The sequence below is a fragment of the Podarcis gaigeae genome (assembly GCF_964106915.1).
Source record: "Podarcis gaigeae genome assembly, chromosome: 18".
NCBI classification, from domain to species: domain Eukaryota; kingdom Metazoa; phylum Chordata; class Lepidosauria; order Squamata; family Lacertidae; genus Podarcis; species Podarcis gaigeae.
The window spans coordinates 4365915-4385829 of record NC_139696.1 but is presented as its reverse complement, the minus strand read 5'-3'; the positions used below and the strand labels follow the sequence as shown (position 1 = coordinate 4385829).

The following is a 19915-nucleotide window of genomic DNA, read 5'->3' as shown; positions in this document are numbered from 1 at the left end:
CCTCCTCCCCCAGCCTATCGTCAACGGCTCCGAGGACCGGTTCTTCATCAAGTCTGATGGTAACAAGACAGAGCTGCGCATCCTCTCCCTGCACCTTGAGAAGGACCCGGGTGACTACATGTGCAACGGCACCAACGAGAAGGGCGATGGGAACGCTGTGATTAGCTTGCGGGTGCGCAGCCGCCTGGCAGCTCTGTGGCCGTTCCTAGGGATCGTGGCTGAAGTGCTGGTCCTCGTCACGATCATCTTCATCTACGAGAAGAGGAGGCAGCCTAACCAGGTCCCTGACGGTAAGTTGCCTGGGGAGGGGTCAGTGAGCCTGCTTTGGGGGACAGGAAACACATGGCTTCTTTACTTTTAAGAACTGGGTTAGGGCAGGCATAAGGACCTCCTTTAACGTTATGGTCTGGCTCAACCCCTGAATGGTGAGGTGGATTTTATCACATGAAAGATCCAGATAGGATCACCGCCTTTTTCCAGAGAGGACCTTTTAAAAAAAAAAAAAAAAAACACCCAAAATCCAAGCCTTATACCATCTGTCCCTGGGTTGAATTAAAAACACTATAGTCTGGCAACGTGAAAGCTCCCCGCGCTCCGGATAAGCCCTTAAAGGCGTGCCCAACATTCTTGCCCCTTTTCCACATTGACCCTCACTCATGCACCCTTGTTTCAGAGTTAGCCTTCCTTCAGATTGACCAGTGTGAAAGGAAATGCCAAAAAGATAAGAGTTTTTCTTGAGCAGCATGGCAGATGGGCGTGGAGCGGTCCCCCTTTTGCGGAACGGATTCCCTGTGGCCTGCCAAACCATCCCTTCCGATTCCAGTGTCCAGGCTGTGAGCGCTGTTGCTCTTACTGTCCGAAAACAGTAGGGGAGGCATTGGCAGGCTTTGTTGTGAGTGTGCAGGTTGGAAAAGATTCAGGGGGGTGGAGAACAGACCAAAGTGGGCCACAGTCTTACTCTCCCCACCCCGTTCAGAAAGAGCTGCCTAGAGAAGGGTTGGTTCTGTGAGGGAGGAAAAAGAGTCATGGATGGGGGACAAGAAGCGTTAACAGCCACCAGAAATTCTTCTACTTGAGGTTTCACCAACTCCCCTCTCTCTGAGGTCTCCAGAGCTGTGCAAAACAACAGACTGGAGCCTTTAATTTTTATTTTTTGTCACTGCTATAGAAGTATCCGTAGTCCCTATAAAACAGCTCTGTGCATCCTATTATTGGGTGTTTGTTTCTGCAGATCTGCTGTGCCTTTTTCCTCCGATGCAGATCTGCCCTTTTCAACTGCATGCCACACACACACCCCAACACACGCACTTATTCTGCCGTGTAGGGCTAAGAACACACTTGGCTGTTTTTCTAAACATACCTCTGTGTTTTGCATCTGCCCCCCCCCCCCAATATGCAGTCACCACCTTCAGGGGTTTCAGCTCCTGAAAGCTCTACTTTAAAATATCTGCCACACAGAGGAGGCCACTGGACTCCATCTCTCACCAGTCCCAGTATGGCCGGTAGCAAAGGGTAATGGGAGGAGGAGGAGTTTGGATTTGATATCCTGCTTTATCACTACTTGAAGGAGTCTCAAAGCGGCCAACATTCTCCTTTCCCTTCCTCCCCCACAACAAACACTCTGTGAGGTGAGTGGGGCTTAGAGACTTCAGAGAAGTGTGACTGGCCCAAGGTCACCCAGCAGCTGCAGGTGGAGGAGCGGAGACGCGGACCCAGTTCCCCAGATTACGAGTCCACCTCTCTTAACCACTACACCACACTGGCTCTACAACACATTGGGAGTTGTAGTGCAGTGCCAGCACCCGGGCGGCCACAAGCTCGCCACCCACACTTTACAGTATGGATTTATGTAATGAATCTCTTGCTCCTAAATGCTTTGTTGAGAACAAAAAACAAAAAGGCTTCTTAGGGCTACTTTCAGCCACAAAAGTTCACCAGGTGACATAGGGCCAACTGTCTGGTCATAGAGCGGGCAAGACAGTACAAACCCCCAGTGGGGTAAAGAAGGTTTGTGTGTTCAGAAAACCAAAACCTTATCTCTGTGGTGTGGTGTGTCCTTGCTGGCATTATCTTTGCACTCTTCCTTCCTCTTCTTCGGCTGCATGTTATCTGCTTGTGGTAAGTGAAAGAGCCAGCTCCAAGCATCGCCCTCTTCCCCATGTGTTGGTGAAGGTCTTACCTGCTGTGTGTGTGAGAGAGAGACAGACATCTAGCAGCCCTGTGCTAAAATGAGAGTCTAGTGATATTGGGAGGGTGGCAGGGTCCCTGCCCCTGTTGTGAAAAATAGGGAGAAGTCTTGGCTCTGATAGGCATGGGGGGCTTCTCTGCCCATCAGATGGTGGCAGCATGGTGTCCACCTGAAAGGGTCTGTGTGTGCTCCTGCAACGCCGCCGGCAGCCACTTTCCTCTAGCTCGTAGTGCTGTTTCGTTGTGCTCTTGTGGTGGTTCAGTCCAGAAATGTGGAGACATTCACATTTCAAACAGCCTCTTCGCTTGCTTGCTTGCTTGCTTGCTTGCTCGCTCGCTCGCTCGCTCGCTTGAATGTGCTTCCCTGGTGTGGAGTCGGCTGTCTGCCACACCAGCAGAGTTGGGGAGCCTAGGAACTTTAGATTTTCCCAGGTGTCCCTTTCTCTCTAAACCTTACAAAGCTCAGAATGGCCAGCCCTTGTTATATCAGCAGTAAAATGGAGGTGAACTTGAGAGAGGGTTTTTTGTCCTAAGGGGACGGAGGGAGATACCCACGTATGCACAGAATTTTGGAGTCCACGGTTTTGACGGTACAGGCTAGTTAAAGGGGAACTGCAGTGTTGAGTCCCTCTCCCCCAGAGATGATAGGGGCAGGGTGGGTGGGGATGGCAGGCCAGCATTGGAATCCTGTGTCACTCTTGTGAGCATGTGGACAGTTTCAGGGAACCCTTCATCACATGTGCAGAAGCACATAGGCCAGGCTGTCGAGTTGTGGGATACACCCCGCTGCCAGAGGGTAGGTGGGAGTTGTAGTTCAAAACATCAGGAGGGCACCAACTTGGTGAGCGTTGGTGTGCAAGCAGTGTTAGAAACTCGGATATATATATAAGCTATGTACTAAATGGGCTCCTTGCACCAAGGTTGCAGTTGCAAAACCAAATGCCTTGTTGCCATTTTGGGGCAAGGTGGCTCTAAAGGCTTTCTCAGCTAAACGTCTGGCTAGTCCAGATGACAACCTTGAGCTAGGTGAAGAGCTTTGAGAACCTAGAAGAAAAGACCCTTGATCCAGGAACAGTCCACATATATATTGGCCTAGTCTGACCTCTTTTTCTTAATGCTGCCTGCACCTTTTCGGTAGTGGCGCTCGCCCTATGGAACGCCCTCCCATCAGATGTCAAGGAAAGAAACAACTATCTGAAGCTAGTCCTGTTTAGGAAAGTTTTTAAGGTTAGATCTTTTGTTGTGTTTTTAATATTCTGTTGGGAGCTGCCCAGAGTGGCATGGGGAAACCAAGCCAGATGGGTGAGGTATAAATAAATTACTACTAGTACTACTACTACTGCTCAGGCTGCACAAAAAAGACATTAGGTTCCAGAAATCCATTCTGATTGTTTATTAGTGTGTGAAAACATGCCCAGATCCCCATATGGTAGAGATGTCAGGTGCCATCCTGGTACTCGGGTATCTTCCCTTGGTCGCAAGTGGCCGATAGCCAGGTGCAAAATGCGCATGGCAAATTTCAAACTGTAGGTGTCTTTAGGCAGGCAGGGGTGGCGAGTTGGGAATGCATACGCCAATCATCCAAAACTGGCTTTCTAATCTTGTTTTCCCCCTCTTTCCCCCCGTCTTGCTTCCATCTCCCTGAAGATGACGATGGAGGGTCTGCACCACTGTGAGTATCAAGGCACAAACACATGCCCCTTCCTCCTGCCCAAACCCTTTTCTCTCTCTCATTGGTGGGAAATCGTATTGAAAGAGACTGAATCTCTTTAACCATTTGAGCAAGCCTGCAGCCTCTTGGAGGAGCTGCATAGTTTCTGGCAAAACACACAGTTCTATTGGTTGGTTCTTCTCCCTCCATTTTTATTTCTAAACTGCCTAGAGGCATTGGAAAAAGCAGTGGGGGAGAGAGGAGCTGTACTAAACAGAGATACAAAGAGCTGTATCTCTCCAAAAATCATCTAGCAAGGCTGGAAGTATCAACTGTGTGCTTGGCATGAAAGCTGATAGTTGGGATGGCCAGTCTAGGGCAGATTTTGGGGAGAGAAGAGCCAATTCCTTCATGGGCTGCTGTCAGGTGTAATAGGAGTCAGACTCACCAGCCCACATACAGTATTTGTTTCCCAAGAGGCTGTGAGCCCTGCACTTTCCATGGGAACCTCTGCCTAGCTCAGTTGCTTAGAGCATGGGTAGGCAAACTAGGAGCCGGAGCCGGCCCATGGACAGTCCGGGAATCAGCGTGTTTTTACATTGAGTAGAATGTGTGCTTTTATTTAAAATGCATCTCTGGGTTATTTGTGGAGCATAGGAATTCGTTCATTTTCCCCCCTTCAAAATATAGTCTGGCCCCCCCACAAGGTCTGAGGGACAAAGTTTGCTGACCCCTGGCTTAGAGCATGGTGCCAAGATTGCAGCTTTGATCCCCATATGGGACAGCTGCATATTCCTGCATTGCAGGGGGTTGGACAAGATGATCCTTTCCAACTCTGAACTTCTGCTGTGATTCCATGCCCATCCTGGAAATGTAACCATGTTGTATGAAGAAGGACCTCCTTTTGTGGCAGACCTTGGTGACTCAAATTTGGGGGGTGCCCGATGATGTGATGCCCCAGAAGCTTGGCACCTGATGTGACTTCAGCATTTGCGCTCCCCTTATCTGAATCATCCAACTAAGCTAGTCCCAAATTCTAGTATTATTGGGGGAGGATTCCTGCAGGAAAGAATTTGGGTGCCTTATATTAAGTTGGGTAGGAGGGGGCACTTGGATTTTCCTGCCTTGATGCATTTTTGTGGCCCATCACCAAGTTTGGAGATTTCCTCTGGGTCTCACATGTCCTGTTTCTTCTCCGTTCCTTTCCCCTCCAGGAAGAGCAATGCCACAAATTATAAGGACAAGAATGTGCGCCAGAGGAACGCAAATTAAGCAGATGGCAAGGTAGGGATGCAATCTGAGTGTCTGGAAGTGGCAGGGTGGGGGCAAGAACTTCCAAAAAGGTACCATATTTTTCGCTCTATAAGATGCACCTAGTTTTTGGAGGAGGAAAACAAGAAAAAAAGATTCTGAATCTCAGAAGCCAGAACAGCAAGAGGGATCGCTGCGCAGTGAAAGCAGCAATCCCTCTTGCTGTTCTGGCTTCTGGGATAGCTGCTCAGCCTGCATTCGCTCCATAAGACGCAGACACATTTCCCCTTACTTTTTAGGAGGGAAAAAGTGAGTCTTATAGAGCAAAAAATACGGTACCTAGCCTTTTCCAGAGATAAAAGATCTGCTTGCTTGCTCTCTCTGGTTCTGGCTTAGGAAATAGCTCTTCCAAATTGCCTAAGCAGGGGCCTTCGTGGTGTTTGTGTGTGGGGGAACTGAGTTTGAATCTCCACTTGGACATCACATGGACACGCACTTCATCCTGGCACACCAGGCCAGGGGTGTTGTAAGGGGCAGAGCAAGATTACTGCCCCCATACATCACCCTGAGAAGGGCCAAGGTAGAAAGGCAGTTGATCAATTCCATGGATTAATAATTGTTTGGAGCAAGAGGGAAGGTGATCTAACACTTCATATATTGCCGGTGATATTGTGGCTCCCCTCAGTTCTGCCTTTGATGTCATTCCCAGATGGGGAAACTTGTGTGTTGAGTTCTATTGGCAGGGTGGGGAGGTATTATGCAGCCATACCTTGGGAGTCGAACATAATCTCTTCCAGAAGAGCGTTTGATTTCCAAAACATTCGGAAACTGAAGTGTGGCTTCCAATTGGCTGCAGGAAGCTCCGGCAGCCAATCGGAAGACCAGGTTCCAAAAAATCTGAGTATGAAGGTGTTTGAGATCCAAGGTATGACTGTAATAACCTAGGAGCAGGACATTCTTAGTTACTGTATATACTGTATTTTTCGCTCTATTGGACGCACCTAACCACAGGATCCATCTTGTTTAGAGGGGGAGAAGAAGAAAAAAAATTCTCCCCCTCTCTGCCCAGCGCCCCTTCAGAGAAGTGGCAGGAGGCGCTGCGCAGAGAAGGGGAGAATTTTTCCCCCTTGTTCTCCCCCTCTAGAACAAGGTGCGTTCAGGCAGCTACTGTATTTTTCACTCTATAGGACGCACGTTTCCCCCCCCCAAAAAAAAAAAATTAAGGGGAAATGTGTGTGCGCCCTATAGAGCGAATGCAGGCTGCACGGCTAAGCCCAAAGCCAGAACAGGGAGGCGGAGCGCTCCATCTCGCTGTTCTAGCTGGGATGGCTGCGCAAAGCCTCCGCAGGGCAGCGGGGCGAAGGCACCCCGCTGCCCTACGGGGGCTACAACGCCTGTCCCGGAAGCTCGGGGGGCAGTGGGAAGGCGGTTCGCCGCCTTTGCGCTGCTCCCCGACCTCTTTGAGGCTTTTCCCCAAGGTGGGAGAAGGGACTGACTGGCCGTGTCAATCCCTTCTCCCTCCTGGTCGAAAAGCCCGCAGTAGCCGTGCGCTCCCTAAAGAGTGTGCGGCTCCTGTGGGCTTTGGGGGGAGATGGGTGAATTCCCAGAGCTTGGGGGGGGGGTGTCATATTTCTTTCCTTGATTTCCCCCTCTGAAAACTAGGTGCGCCCTATGGAGCGAAAAATACGGTACCTTGGAAGCCTGGAGAGTGAGAGGGGTCGGTGTGCACAGACCCCTCTCACTCTCCAGGCTTCAGTGAAGACAACCCGAAGCCTCTGGAGCGCTGTGGGAGTTCCCGCTGCGCTCTGGAGGCTTTGGGTTCCTTTCGACCTGCTCTTTGGGGCTGGCGGGGGGAAGTCTCCCCCCAGCCCCAAAGAGCAAAGAAGCCAAGACAGCGAGCAGGACGCATCCCGCTTGCTGTCTTGGCTTCTGCCATAGCCCCGCGCAATCTCTCCCGCAGGGAGAGGCTGCGCGCGGCTATGGCAATAACCCACCACCTGCAAAAGCCCACAGGAGTCGCGCGCACCCTTTAAGGAGCACGCGGCTCCTGTGGGCTTTTCTGCGAGAAGGGACTGACTGGCCGTGTCAGTCCCTTCTCCCTCCTGAGGAAAAGCCCGCAAGAGCCGCACGGAGCTTGTGTGCGGCTTTGGGGGTCTTTTCCTGCCTGCCTCCTCCCTGCATTCGCTCCATAGGACGCACACGCATTTCCCCTTCATTTTTGGAGGGGGAAAAGTGCGTCCTATAGAGCGAAAAATACGGTACAGTGGTGCCTCGCAAGACGAAATTAATTCGTTCCGCAAGTCTTTTCGTCTTGCGAGTTTTTCGTCTTGCGAAGCACGGTTTCCCATAGGAATGCATTGAAAATCAATCAATGCGTTCCTATGGAAACCGCCTTCAGACCAGGTTTGGGGACAGTCTGTCCCCCGACCTCTTCTGAAGGCCGACGTGGGGGGGCGAAAGTCTTTGCTTCCCCCCCCCTTCCCGGGACAGCGGAGACTTCTCCGCTGTCCGGGGCAATCTTAAAATGCTGGCGGGCGGCAGCGCTGCCGCCCGCCAGCATTTTAAAATCCCCCGGGAAGGCAGGCAGGGGGGACAAAGACTTTTGCCCCCCACCCGCCTTCAGAAGAGGTCCAGAGGGCTCTCCAAGCTGCGGATAGCAGCCTGCTGCCCCGCGCGAGGGGCGCTCTTAAGCAGAGCGCCCCTCGCGCGGCGCAGACATTCGCAGCTTGGGGAACCCTGCAGGACTTCCCCGCAGGGCTCTCCAAGCGGCGAATGTCGGCCCCGCGCGAGGGGCGCTCTGCTTAAGAGCGCCCCTCGCGCGGGGCAGCAGGCTGCGCACCTTCCCCTCTGTTCCCGGACCTGTCCTGAAGGCTTGCGGTGGGAGGAGAGCTTTCCACCCCACCGCCAACATTCAGAATGCTGTTCTGAATGTGGCGGTGGGGAGGAAAAACCCTCCTCCCACCGCAAGCCCCGGGAACAGAGGAGAAGGCGCGCTGCGCTTCCCCACTGTCCCTGGAGATTTCCCTATGGGCTTTCGTCTTGCGAAGCAAGCCCATAGGGAAATTCGTCTTGCGAAGCCGCTAAAAAATCGGAAAACCCTTTCGTCTTGCGGGTTTTTCGTTTAGCGAGGCATTCGTCTTGCGGGGCACCACTGTACTTGAGTATAAGCCGGCTTTCAGCATATTTTTTATGCTGAAAAAGCCCCTGTCGGCTTATACTCAAGTGAGGTGGCGGGACGAGCGGCCTGAAAGGAGCCCTTTCTCACTGCTGGTCCCGCCGCCGCCTCTCGCAAGAGCAGGAGCCACAGTTGGGAGAGGCTCTGCCCTGCGCTGTGCCTCTCCCATTTGCGGCTCCTGTGCCTGCTCTTGCAAGCGTCAGAGGCAGAGGGACGAGCGGCGAGAAAGGAGCCCTCAACCACTGCCTCTGCCCATCTCTGCCGCTCGCAAGGGCAGGCACAGAAGCCGCAGTTGGGAGAGGCGCTCCTGTGCCTGCCCTTGGGAGAGGCAGGTGGCGGAGGGACCAGCGGTGAGAAAGGGCCTCTTGTCCCACCGCCTTTGCCCCTGTCAGCGGCGGAGAAGGAGGAATGATCAGCCCGAAAGCACCCCTTTCTGGCTGCTTGTTCTTCCTCCGCCGCCGCTGCTGCCACCACCAGGTTTGTGGTGAAACTCATAATCAAGCGGCGTACAAATTTCATGAAATACCGGTTTTTCGCTCCCTAAGACGCCCCTTTTTCCTCTTAAAAAGTAAGGGGAAATGTCTGTGCGTCTTGTGGAGCGAATGCACTGGGCGGCAGAAGGATCCCTCGGCTGCTACTGCAGTCGCAAGCTGAGGGATGCCTCCGCAGCCGGAGCCATGGCTCCTGTCCGTCACTTGCTGTGAAGCCAGCAGAGCAAGAGCTGCTGCACAGCTCTCACTCTTGCTCTGCTGGCTTCCCAGCGAAGCGGGAGGAGGGACAGACGGGAGCAAGAAAAAGTGAGAGCCACTTACATGCTCTGCACGGAATGTTTTTTGTTTTTTTTCTTGCTTTCCCCATCTAAAAACTAGGTGCATCTTACGGAGCAAAAAATACAGTAAATGAAAATTTCCTTAAAACAGTATTAAGCTATGCCTGTAGCATGCTGAAGAGTCATACACGGGGATGAACTTACCCTAATTCTACGTCTTCTTTCTCTCTTTCTCTTTCAGGTGACATGTCAGCTGAGCTGAGCGCTTAGGGTGTTTCTCCTTCCAATCGTCCCATGCCATAGCACCAAGAATATCATAGCGCCCCCTCGCAAAGATCAATTCACTACACGTTTTAAGAGAAAGAAAATTGTAGAGTAAAATCTTCCTCTTCTTTTTTTTTTAAGGAAAAAAACCCAGTCTTTTTTTTTTTTTTTTAACCTATACATTAGCACATCCCTTTTTAATTTTTATTTCTTTAATGTAGTCCTCACAATTTGAGCCTCGGGCATTGCGGGGGACAGGACAGGAGGCGTTTTTTGGGAAGGGGAATTTGAAGGGTGAGCTAAGAGATCTGTCTGCCTTCCCCGCAGCCCCAAGTTGGAGACTTATTTCCCTGGCAGCAAACCGCACGGGAAGCTGATCAAAGCCATGCTTCACGATACAGTAGAGCAGGGCACCTCTCTCCCCCTTCCTAAAATGACCCTCAGCTTTGGGGAGGACACCAGACGACCAGGTGCTGGTTTGGCCGGAAAAGGCAAAAAGGTTTCGTCTCCTTTTCCACCGCAGCGGCTTCTGTTAGGTCAGAAAACAGCCAGCTTGAGCCCCACTGCCTTTTCTAAGACCAATAGGGAAGCCTCCCAAGAAACGTGCAACTGCTGAAACCACGCGTGGTCTCCTATAGCTTCCCTACCTTCCCCACACGGCCACCAGCAATGGGTACCACTGCCACAACGATCCTCGCTTTTTTCCAGCACCGTGGCTTCTCTAAACACCACATCCTTTTTCTTTTGGCCCCCTTTTTGGGCCCTTGTAGCTTTCTCTGCAGTGACCCGTTTCAACACTACAAAAAAAACAAAAACCAGAAACAAATACTGTGTGCCATGACTGCTTCTTTTTTTAAAAAAAAGGGGGGGAGTTCATGGGGGTGAACCAATCTCTCGTGTTCTGTGTCAAAGCTTGGGGTGGGAGCTGAGGGCAGGTCACTGCTTGGAAGTTTTTCCCTTTCTGTCCTCTTAAGCTGTTGCTTGTGGGACTTAGGGGAGGGCTGTTTGCAAGGTCTGCAGCCCCCACCCAGCCACGACCTAAGTCTGCAACCCTGCAGCGTCTGAGAAGAGAGTCACACTGTCCTAGACCCATCCTCTTCCACTTGCTGGAAACAGCTCACCTCTTTTAAGAACAAGCTGATTTTCCTCCAAATAAAGCAGATTTACTTTTCCCACCCACGCCCCCCTCTCCTTTTGGTCTCTTCACCCCCTGCCACCCCTCTGTGGAGTTGCACATTTCTGTGACTCACCTTCCCATAAAAACACGGTAAGAGCCTAGTCCTCATGGTGCTGGGGGAAAGAAGCCGATTTAAATTGGAAGCTGCCAATAAGGTTACCAGGTGCCCCCGTTTCCCGGGGGCAGTCCCCGGATTTACAAGTCAGTCCCCGTACAAAACCCACTGAAGTTGAAAAGTGTCCCTGGATTCACTGGAAAAAAACCTGGTAACTTTACCCTAGGCTGAGGCAGCCCATTGGCCTGTCTAGCTCTGTTGCCTGTTCTGATTTGGGGGGGGGGGGGTGTCTCTCTCCCAACCTTTCTGGGTTGGTGGGTGGGAATCCCAGGAACTGTGCCTGAATGCAGGACAGATGAAAGGGGTAAAAGCAGCATGGAACTTGCCTCCCTGACCTTAGAGTGGAATTTGTCACCAAAGGACACACCAGGTGAGGGTTTATCCTGAGTGGATGATGAAGATGGGGGGAGAGAGAGAAAAGGGAGGGGGACAATAGTGTAGAGACGAGCAGAAGGTTCCTAGCTAGGGCAGAGGAAAGTACAGTCATACCTCGGGTTACAGATTCTTCAGGTTGTGTTTTTTCAGTTTGTGGACCGCCAAGTACCAGAACAGGTTACGTCTGGGTTTCGGTGGCCGTGCATGCGCAGAAGCACCGAATCGCAACCCAGGCATGCACAGATGTGGGTTGCGAACATGCACCCCGCACTGATCACGTTCGCAACCCTAGCGTCCGCTGTACCTATGAAAAATCAGCACGCCTTGGGGTAGCAGCCGGGGAGACTGACGCTAAAGGAGCTTGAGGAAGACGGAGCTTTTAAAATGAGAACTAGAACCCTGGAATCAGAGGTGAGGCTTAAATCGTTCAGAAGGAAAATCCCACAGAAGAGGAGCAGGGTGCGAGAGGAAAGTACAGGAGAGGCAGGTAGCCAGTCGCAAGAGGAACTCTTTACTATCTCACAAACTCAGCAGACAAAACAGGTGGAGATCTCGAGGGCTGAGAAATAGATTATTTGGCTGCCGTTCCACAGAGGCAGACCGCAAGTGGGCCTTGCAAAGGATTTTAGTCCTGGGTTTTTTGGGGGGAGAAAAGGAAGCTTCAGAATAATAATCAGGAACATCTCTAGTGCTCACAAAACCAGAGGTGGTGTTTGCGTTTAAAATGCACAGCAAGAGAGAGTTGGGACTCCCTGCAGGAGCAGAGCAAAGACCCATCGGCCACATGACCTTTAAAGCCTTCCCTCTGGCACAAGATTTTGACAATAACCTTATCTCCCGTTCCCATCGTCCCTCCCGAGACGCATGATGCAAGCTGCATGTTTACGAGCTCTCGTCGTTCCCCAGATAGGACGACGTCCAGCTCTGTCCCCGATGAACTCTGCATGCTCTCTGTGTATATAAAACCATGGCTTTTGTAGAAAGCTTTGAAGCCGCCTGTTAATTTAGAATCTGGGCAGCTCCAGCCCATATGTGAAGGCAGGTTGTGGGGTGAATATATCCTGTGCAGGGGTGCATTCCCTTCTGCACATAGACACATGCAAATGTGCATTGGCAGTAACCTATCCCTTTCTTCCAGTGGACAGAAACATCCTAGTAAGGGGCAGGGCAAACCTGAGATTTCCCTTTTTTAAGGTGCAGCCACTGAGGTTGGAGGGGAGGGAGCCTTAGACCTTAGCCTAATTTCATCTGTGAGAAAAGGAGGCATCTGAAGGAGAAAATTAGATCTGCGTAACTTGCTCCCCTGCTCGGGAGGAAGCAAATACAACTCTCCAAGCTAGAAGTCTTGCATAACACAGATTTCCCTGCGCCTTACACTAAGCAGAAATGAAAACTAGAAACTTGGCTTCCTTTAAAAACACACACATAGGATTTGGAATCCTAAGACAGGCATAGCGTGCTTTCAGTCTCCCCATTACCACTTTTCTTTTAAATATAAAGGTAAAGGACCCCTGGAAAGTTAAGTCAAAGGCGACTACAGTGGTACCTCGGGTTACAGACGCTTCAGGTTACAGACTCCGCTAACCCAGAATTAGTACCTCAGGTTAAGAACTTTGCTTCAGGATGAGAACAGAAATGGCACAGCAGCAGCAGGAGACCCCACTGGCTAAATAGCCGTTCTTAAATTCAGGTTAAGAACGGACCTCCAGAACAAATTAAGTTCTTAACCAGAGGTACCACTGTAAAGGTAAAGGACCCCTGGACGGTTATGTCCAGTCAAAGGTGACTATGGGGTTGCGGTGCTCATCTCGCTTTCAGGCCGAGGGAGCCGGCGTTTGTCCACAGACAGCTTTCTGGGTCCTGTGGCCAGCAGGACTAAAACGCTTCTGGCGCAACGGGACACCGTGACAGAAACCAGAGCGCACGGAAACGCAATTTAGCTCCCCGCTGCAGTGGTACCTATTTATCTACTTCAGGGGTCAACAATCTTTCAGCCATGGGCCAGCCCACCGTCCCACAGACCTTGTGGGGGGGCAGACTATTTTGAAAGGAAAAAAAATGAACGAATTCCTATGCCCCACAAATAACCCAGAGATGCATTTTAAATAAAAGCAGACATTCTACTCATGTAAAAACACCAGGCAGGCCCCACAAATAACCCAGGGGTGCATTTTAAATAAAAGGACACATTCTGCTCATGTAAAAACACAGATTCCTGTACCGTCCACGGCCCAGATTTAGAAGGCGATTGGGCCAGATCCGCCCCCTGGGCCTAAGGTTGCCTACCCCTGATCTACTTGCACTGGCGTACTTTCCAACTGGTAGGTTTTAAAATACAAGCTTGTGACAACACACATTTGCTGCCCTGTTTGGGTCTGTAAAACGACAGTGTGTCTTGGTTGCTCCAGTATGAACAAGCTGTATCCTGCCAATACACTTGGGGAGATTCAAAAGTGAGAAACAGTGGTTGCCCTATTAAAAGGGGTGGATAGCTTAAAAAAAAGAGACAATTTGCAAATGTTGGTATGAGAGCTCGGATCCATCCATATTAATTGTAGCATGCTCTTTCCCAAACCGCCACCACTCAAAACCCCACAGCACCCTCTTGCAGACAATGGTGTGTGTTCCTGCTTTCATTGACTTGTTCTCTGCATTTGGGGCCGTGCCCCAAGCTGTGCAGAATAATAATGATATAATAATAATTTATTATTTATACCCCGCCCATCTGGGGGTGGAGATGCTCCTTCAGGTATACTGGGCTGTTTAGGGCTTTCAAGGTCAGCACCAACACTTTGAATTGTGCTCAGAAACTGGGAGCCAATGTAAGTCTTTCAGGACCAGTGTTATGTGGCCTTGGCAGCTGCTCCCAGTCACCAGTCCAGCTGCCATATTCTGGATTAGTTGTAGTTTCCAGGTCACCTCCAAAGGTAGCCCCACATAGAGCGCATTGCAGTAGTCCAAGCGGGAGATAACTAGAGCATGCACCACTCTGGAGAGACAGTCTGCGGGCAGGGAGGGTCTCATCCTGCGTACAAGATGGAGCTGCCCTGGACACAGAATTGACCTGCGCCTCCATGGACAGCTGTGAGTCCAAAATGATGCCCATGCTACACACCTGGTCCCCAAGGTTGCTGGTTCTATTCTGAGAGCAACTAATAACTTCTCTTTTACGCAAATCCTTGTTCAAACAGCCTATTGAGAGTTGATGACCATTTTAAAAAATAACCAGGAGAAAAACCCTGTGCCTCAGTTCATCAAGAACCTATCTGGTGGCTGGCAGCCAAAGAAACAGCAGCCATCAACATGGTGGGGTTTGAGTTTTATACAGCTCTGGCCCTCTCGATCCGTTTTCTGTAAAAGGTAAAGGGACCCCTGACCATTAGGTCCAGTCGTGACCAACTCTGGGGTTGCGGCGCTCACCTCGCTTTACTGGCCGAGGGAGCCAGCGTACAGCTTCCGGGTCATGTGACCAGCAGGACTAAGCTGCTTCTGGCGAACCAGAGCAGCGCACGGAAATGCCATTTACCTTCCCACCGGAGTGGTACCTATTTATCTACTTGCACTTTGACGTGCTTTCAGACTGCTAGGTTGGCAGGAACAGGAACTGAGCAACGGGAGATCACCCTGTCGCAGGGATTCGAACCGCTGACCTTCTGATCAGCAAGTCCTAGGCTCTGTGGTTTAACCCACAGCGCCACCCTTTCCATTTTTCATTTTCATGTTTCTGTTTTCTGAAAACAGCCCAAATATTCTAGCTCTAGCCCCGGAATGGGGAATCCTCTGGCTTGCAGCTCACAAAGTGGCCCTCCAGTCCTCTCTGCGAGGCCCCTGAAACCCATCAGGCCACACCCCCTAATGCCCATCAAGTCTGGCTGTGATGTGCCCTTGCTTAACCCTGGTTGAAGGGGCGCAGAAAATAAGAGGTGGTGTTTATCAAGCAACGTGCAGATTTTGTCAAAATAAAGTAACTAGTTATACCGAGAGATGCCACACGAGGGAGCCCTTTCCCTGCCGCAGCCTCTTCCTAACTTGCATTTTAACCCCTTGCAGCCCTTTCCTTCATGCATGTGTGTGTGTGTTTTTAAAACTTACTGTTTTATTGGGTCTTCATAAAAGGAAGCACAGTGGTGGAGGAGGGAACAATTTTCAGCTGCAGGGCCACATTCTCTTCGGCGCAACCTTCTGGGAGCCGCATGCTGGAGGTGGGCAGGGAAACAGTTTTACATTCTCCCCCCATCAGGGAAACAAAAAGCATTAAGAGAGCTAGTAAAAGTAAAAAAAATACCGTATTTTTTGCTCTATAAGACTCACTTTTTCCCTCCTAAAAAGTAAGGGGGAATGTGTGTGCGTCTTATGGAGGCTGCGTAGCTATCCCAGAAGCCAGAACAGCAAGAGGGATTGCTGCTTTCGCTACTCAGGGATCCCTCTTGCTGTTCTGGCTTCTGAGATTCAGAATATTTTTTTTCTTGTTCTCCTCCTCCAAAAACTAGGTGCGTCTTGTGGCCTGGTGCGTCTTATAGAACGAAAAATACGGTAATTCCCAAAACAACCCTCTGAGGTTGGTTGGGAAGAGAGAAGTCAGCAAAGAGAGCTTCACGGACAACCGGAGGGGATGGGGGAGGCTGGATTTGAACCCTGATCTTGGCCAGGTCCTGGGAGCTGAGCAGCCAAGCAAACGGGAAGGGGTGCGCCATCGAGCCGGCCAGAGGAGACCCCCGAAGCTGAGGGCCCAGAGGCCTTGCCAGCTGCTTGCCTTTCCTGCTCCTTCTCAGATGCCAGAGACATCACTCAGCCATGACTCAGAGCTTACATGAGCAGCTGTTGACTCATTCCTGGGCTGAGTGGGCGCCTAAGCGCATGGCTGCGCATTGTGATAGGAATTCTGAGATCTCAGATATATGGCAATGTTCATAAGTGTACCAACCAAGCACAGACATAGATGAGCACAGGAAGACCGACCTGGAACCATTTTGACTCCCAAACTGAGCAAATGTTTTCTCCGCAAGGCCAAAGTGGGAAACCTCCCCATTGTCTTTTCCTTCACAAATCCTGTCTTAAGGGCACATTTAAGATATGAATAGGGTGTGAGCCTGTGACCTGGCCCAGGAACTAAGTATTTATCACTACAAAAGACTGGCCAGGATCCCCAATCAAGTAACCTGCCAGACAGGAGATAAACAACGACAGGAGAAAAACAACATTCAAATTTCTGTTTAGACCGCCTTTTCTGTGATGTAGGTGTGATGTATCTGGGGGGTGGTCTTAGGTTACACCCCTTCTGTGATGTATTTATGATGTTTCCGGGGGTGGTCTTGATCTAAAGGTAAAGGGACCCCTGACCATTAGGTCCAGTCATGGCCGACTCTGGGGTTGCAGCGCTCATCTCGCTTTATTGGCCGAGGGATCCAGCATACAGCTTCCGGGTCATTATTAAGCCGCTTCTGGCGAACCAGAGCAGTGCACGGAAACGCCGTTTACCTTCCCGCAGGAGCAGTACCTATTTATCTACTTGCACTTTGACGTGCTTTCGAACTGCTAGGTTGGCAGGAGCAGGGACCGAGCAACAGGAGCTCACCCTGTCATTGCGGGGATTCAAACCGCCAACCTTCTGATGGCCTTGCACCCTCCTCTTGAGCACTTTCACCTGACGGGAAACGTGTCCTTGAACTCCGATCACGATTTCTTCCAGAGATAAAAGAGGGCTGTGTGTAGAAACCCGCCTAGCGTACATACAGGCAATTTGTGTACATTGCCCCTCCCACTTTTGCATCTGGCTCCGCCCACTTCTAGAATGCGGCTCCTGAAAAGTTGCCCAGAAAGAAATGTGGCCCTCGTGCCCCAAAAACGCTTCTCAAACTCTGAAACAGAGAACAGTCCTCAATAAAGCTGCTGCCAACCGTCCCCCGCCATCTTCCAGCTCTGCCTCTGTCAAAACCCGGCTGATAATTAAAATAGCGTCTGTTTTTCTCAATTAACCAGAGAAAGCGCTTCTTGACAGCCCTGTGTCCTCCCCCCTTGGCCCTGTAAAAAAGCAAAGAAACCCAGTTTATTTAATTTAATGGCTGCCTGACTGTGTGTCAGACCCCAGGCAGGGAGGAGACTCAGCTCGTTAGCGGCAATTAGCGAGCTTCTGCCCAACCACGACTTCTAACATCCCCAAAGAAACAACAGGCCTCGTCTATTTATAGGCAATATCATCCTCCACCTATTTTTTTTTTTCTTCTCTGCTCCCCCATCACCACCACCAGGCAAGCTCTCAATTCCAGCTTCCTTGGGAGGGGGTTGCCAAACAGAAAATCAAATCTTACCTCCCGGGCTCATCTCTCAGAATTGTGATAGGAATTTTGAGGTCTTAGATATATGGTAATGTTCACAAGCGTACCAACCAAGCACGTAGATAGATCAGCACAGGAAGACCGACCTGGAACCATTTTGATTCCCAAACTGAGCAAATGTTTTCTCTGCAAGGTCAAAGTGGGAATCTTCCCCATTGTCTTTTCCTTCACAAATCCTGTCTTAAGGACACATTTAGGATATGAATAGGGTGTGAGCCTGTGACCTGGCCCAGGAACTAAGTATTTATCATTACCAAAGACTGGCCAGGCTCCCCATGAAATCCAATCAAGTATGTGGGGACACGGTGGCGCTGTGGGTTAAACCACAGAGCCTAGGACTTGCTGATCAGAAGGTCGGTAGTTCGAATCCCTGCAACGCGCTGAGCTCCCGTTGCTCGGTCCCTGCTCCTGCCCACCTAGCAGTTCGAAAGCACGTCAAAGTGCAAGTAGATCAATAGGTACCGCTCTGGCGGGAAGGTAAAGGGTGTTTCCGTGCGCTGCTCTGGTTCGCCAGAAGCGGCTTAGTCCTGCTGGCCACATGACCCGGAAGCTGTACGCCGGCTCCCTCGGCCAATAAAGCGAGATGAGTGCCGCAACCCCAGAGTCGGTCACGACTGGACCTAATGGTCAGGGGTACCTTTACATTTAAGGCAGGAGTCAGCAAACTTTTTCAGCAGGGAGCCGGTCCACTGTCCCTCAGACCTTGTTGGGGGGGACTATATTTTGAAGAAGAAAAAATGAGCGAATTTCTATGCCCCACAAATAACCCAGAGATGCATTTTAAATCAAAGGACACATTCTACTCTTGTAAAACACGCTGATTCCTGGCTGGATTGAGAAGGCGATTGGGCCGGATCCGGCCCCCGGGCCTTAGTTTGCCTACCCATGCTATAAGGGCTCTTGTGTACCCCATAAGGGAAAGGGAGCAGTTTTAGTTTACAACAAAATGAATGGAAAGTTAATTAATTCCTCCAGATCAGAGAGTGATGATCTCCCGACAGAGCAGCTTGCAAACAGAGGAGGGAAAGAAGGGGAGTTTGGCGGGGGGGGGGGCTGCTATCCAAAGATGCTGTGATTAATTAGCCTGGAAATCTGTTAAGAATCAGTTCCTGTGATAATGATCTACACTGAGGAGCTGCTGTCTTCCTCTCTCTCCCATCCCATAACTTTCCTGCTGCCTTAAAGAAATCATCATCATCCTCTCTTTCAAATCAGAACCAGTGAAGGCGGTGAAGGTCCTGTGTGAGTGTCTAGAGGCGACTGGAGGATGGATGGCGGCTAACAGATTGAGGTTGAATCCTGACAAGACAGAAGCACTGTTTTTGGGGGGACAGGGGGCGGGCGGGTGTGGGGGACTCCCTGGTCCCGAATGGGGTCACTGTGCCTCCGAAGGACCAGGTGCGCAGCCTGGGAGTCACTTTGGACTCGCAGCTGTCCATGGAGGCACAGGTCAATTCTGTGTCCAGGGCAGCTGTCTACCAGTTCCATCTGGTACGCAGGATGAGACCCTCCCTGCCCGCGGACTGTCTGGCCAGAGTGGTGCATGCTCTGGTTATCTCCCGCTTGGACTACTGCAATGTGCTCTACGTGGGGCTACCTTTGAAGGTGACCCAGAAACGTCAACATCCAGAATGTGGCAGCTAGACTGGTGACTGGGGGCGGCCACCGAGACCACATAACGCCGGTCTTGAAAGACCTACACTGGATCCCAGTACGTTTCCGAGCACAATTCAAAGTCTTGGTGCCGACCTTTAAAGCCCTAAACGGCCTCGGTCCAGTATATCTGAATGAGCATCTCCAACCCCATCGTTCTGCCAGGACACTGAGGTCCAGCTCCGAGGGCCTTCTGGCGGTTCCCTCATTGCAAGAAGCCAAGTTACAGGGAACCAGGCAGAGGGCCTTCTCGGTGGTGGCGCCCTCCCAGTGGAACGCCCTCCCACCAGATGTCAAAGAGAACAACAACTACCAGACTTTTAGAAGACATCTGAAGGCAGCCATGTTTAGGGAAGCTTTTAATGTTTGATGTATTACAGTATTTTAATATTTTTTTGGAAGCCGCCCAGAGTGGCTGGGGAAGCCCAGCCAGATGGGCGGGGTATAAATAATAAATTATTATTATTATTATTATTATTATTATTATTATTATTATTATTATTATTAATTTATTTATTTATTTATTTATTTATTTATTATCCTTCTCTTCCCCCTAGAAGAAATAATCAGAACACTCAAGTAAATTTGACTTAAGATTCCAAGTGGCTTACCTTTCAGACCGAGGGCAGCATGAAGGAATTGCTTTTCCTCCCTGTCTCGTACTGCTAGAATTCGTAGGCGCCCAAGCGAGCGAAAGATTGGGAGATAAAAGGAATTCTTCACACGGTGCGGAGTTTAAATTGTGGAACTCTCCGCCACAGGAGGCAGCGACCACTGAGACGGCTTTAAAAGAGGTCTGGGCAAATTCAAGGAGATGAGGGCTATCGATGCCTACTAGCCAGAATGGCTGTGCTCTTGCAACACTTCCGAAAACCAGCTGCTGAGAACCGCGGTCTCGTGTTCAAATTCTGCGGATCACAGGCATCTGGTTGGCGACTGTGAGATGGGCCACTGGTCTGATTC

The 19915-nt window shown here is 50.7% G+C and overlaps 2 protein-coding genes across 2 annotated transcripts in view; both read left to right on the top strand.

Moving 5' to 3' along the window:
- BSG (basigin (Ok blood group)) overlaps positions 1-10112 on the top strand; it is a 37995-nt gene extending 27883 nt beyond the window's left edge. The window contains exons 6-9 of the mRNA XM_083720633.1: positions 14-290; positions 3835-3859; positions 5053-5122; positions 9275-10112. Of these exons, the coding sequence (XP_083576759.1) occupies positions 14-290; positions 3835-3859; positions 5053-5110 (360 nt within the window). The 3' untranslated portion in view covers positions 5111-5122; positions 9275-10112. The remainder of the gene's footprint in view (positions 1-13; positions 291-3834; positions 3860-5052; positions 5123-9274) is intronic.
- MADCAM1 (mucosal vascular addressin cell adhesion molecule 1) overlaps positions 1-19915 on the top strand; it is a 113277-nt gene that overhangs the window by 78142 nt on the left and 15220 nt on the right. The window lies entirely within an intron of this gene.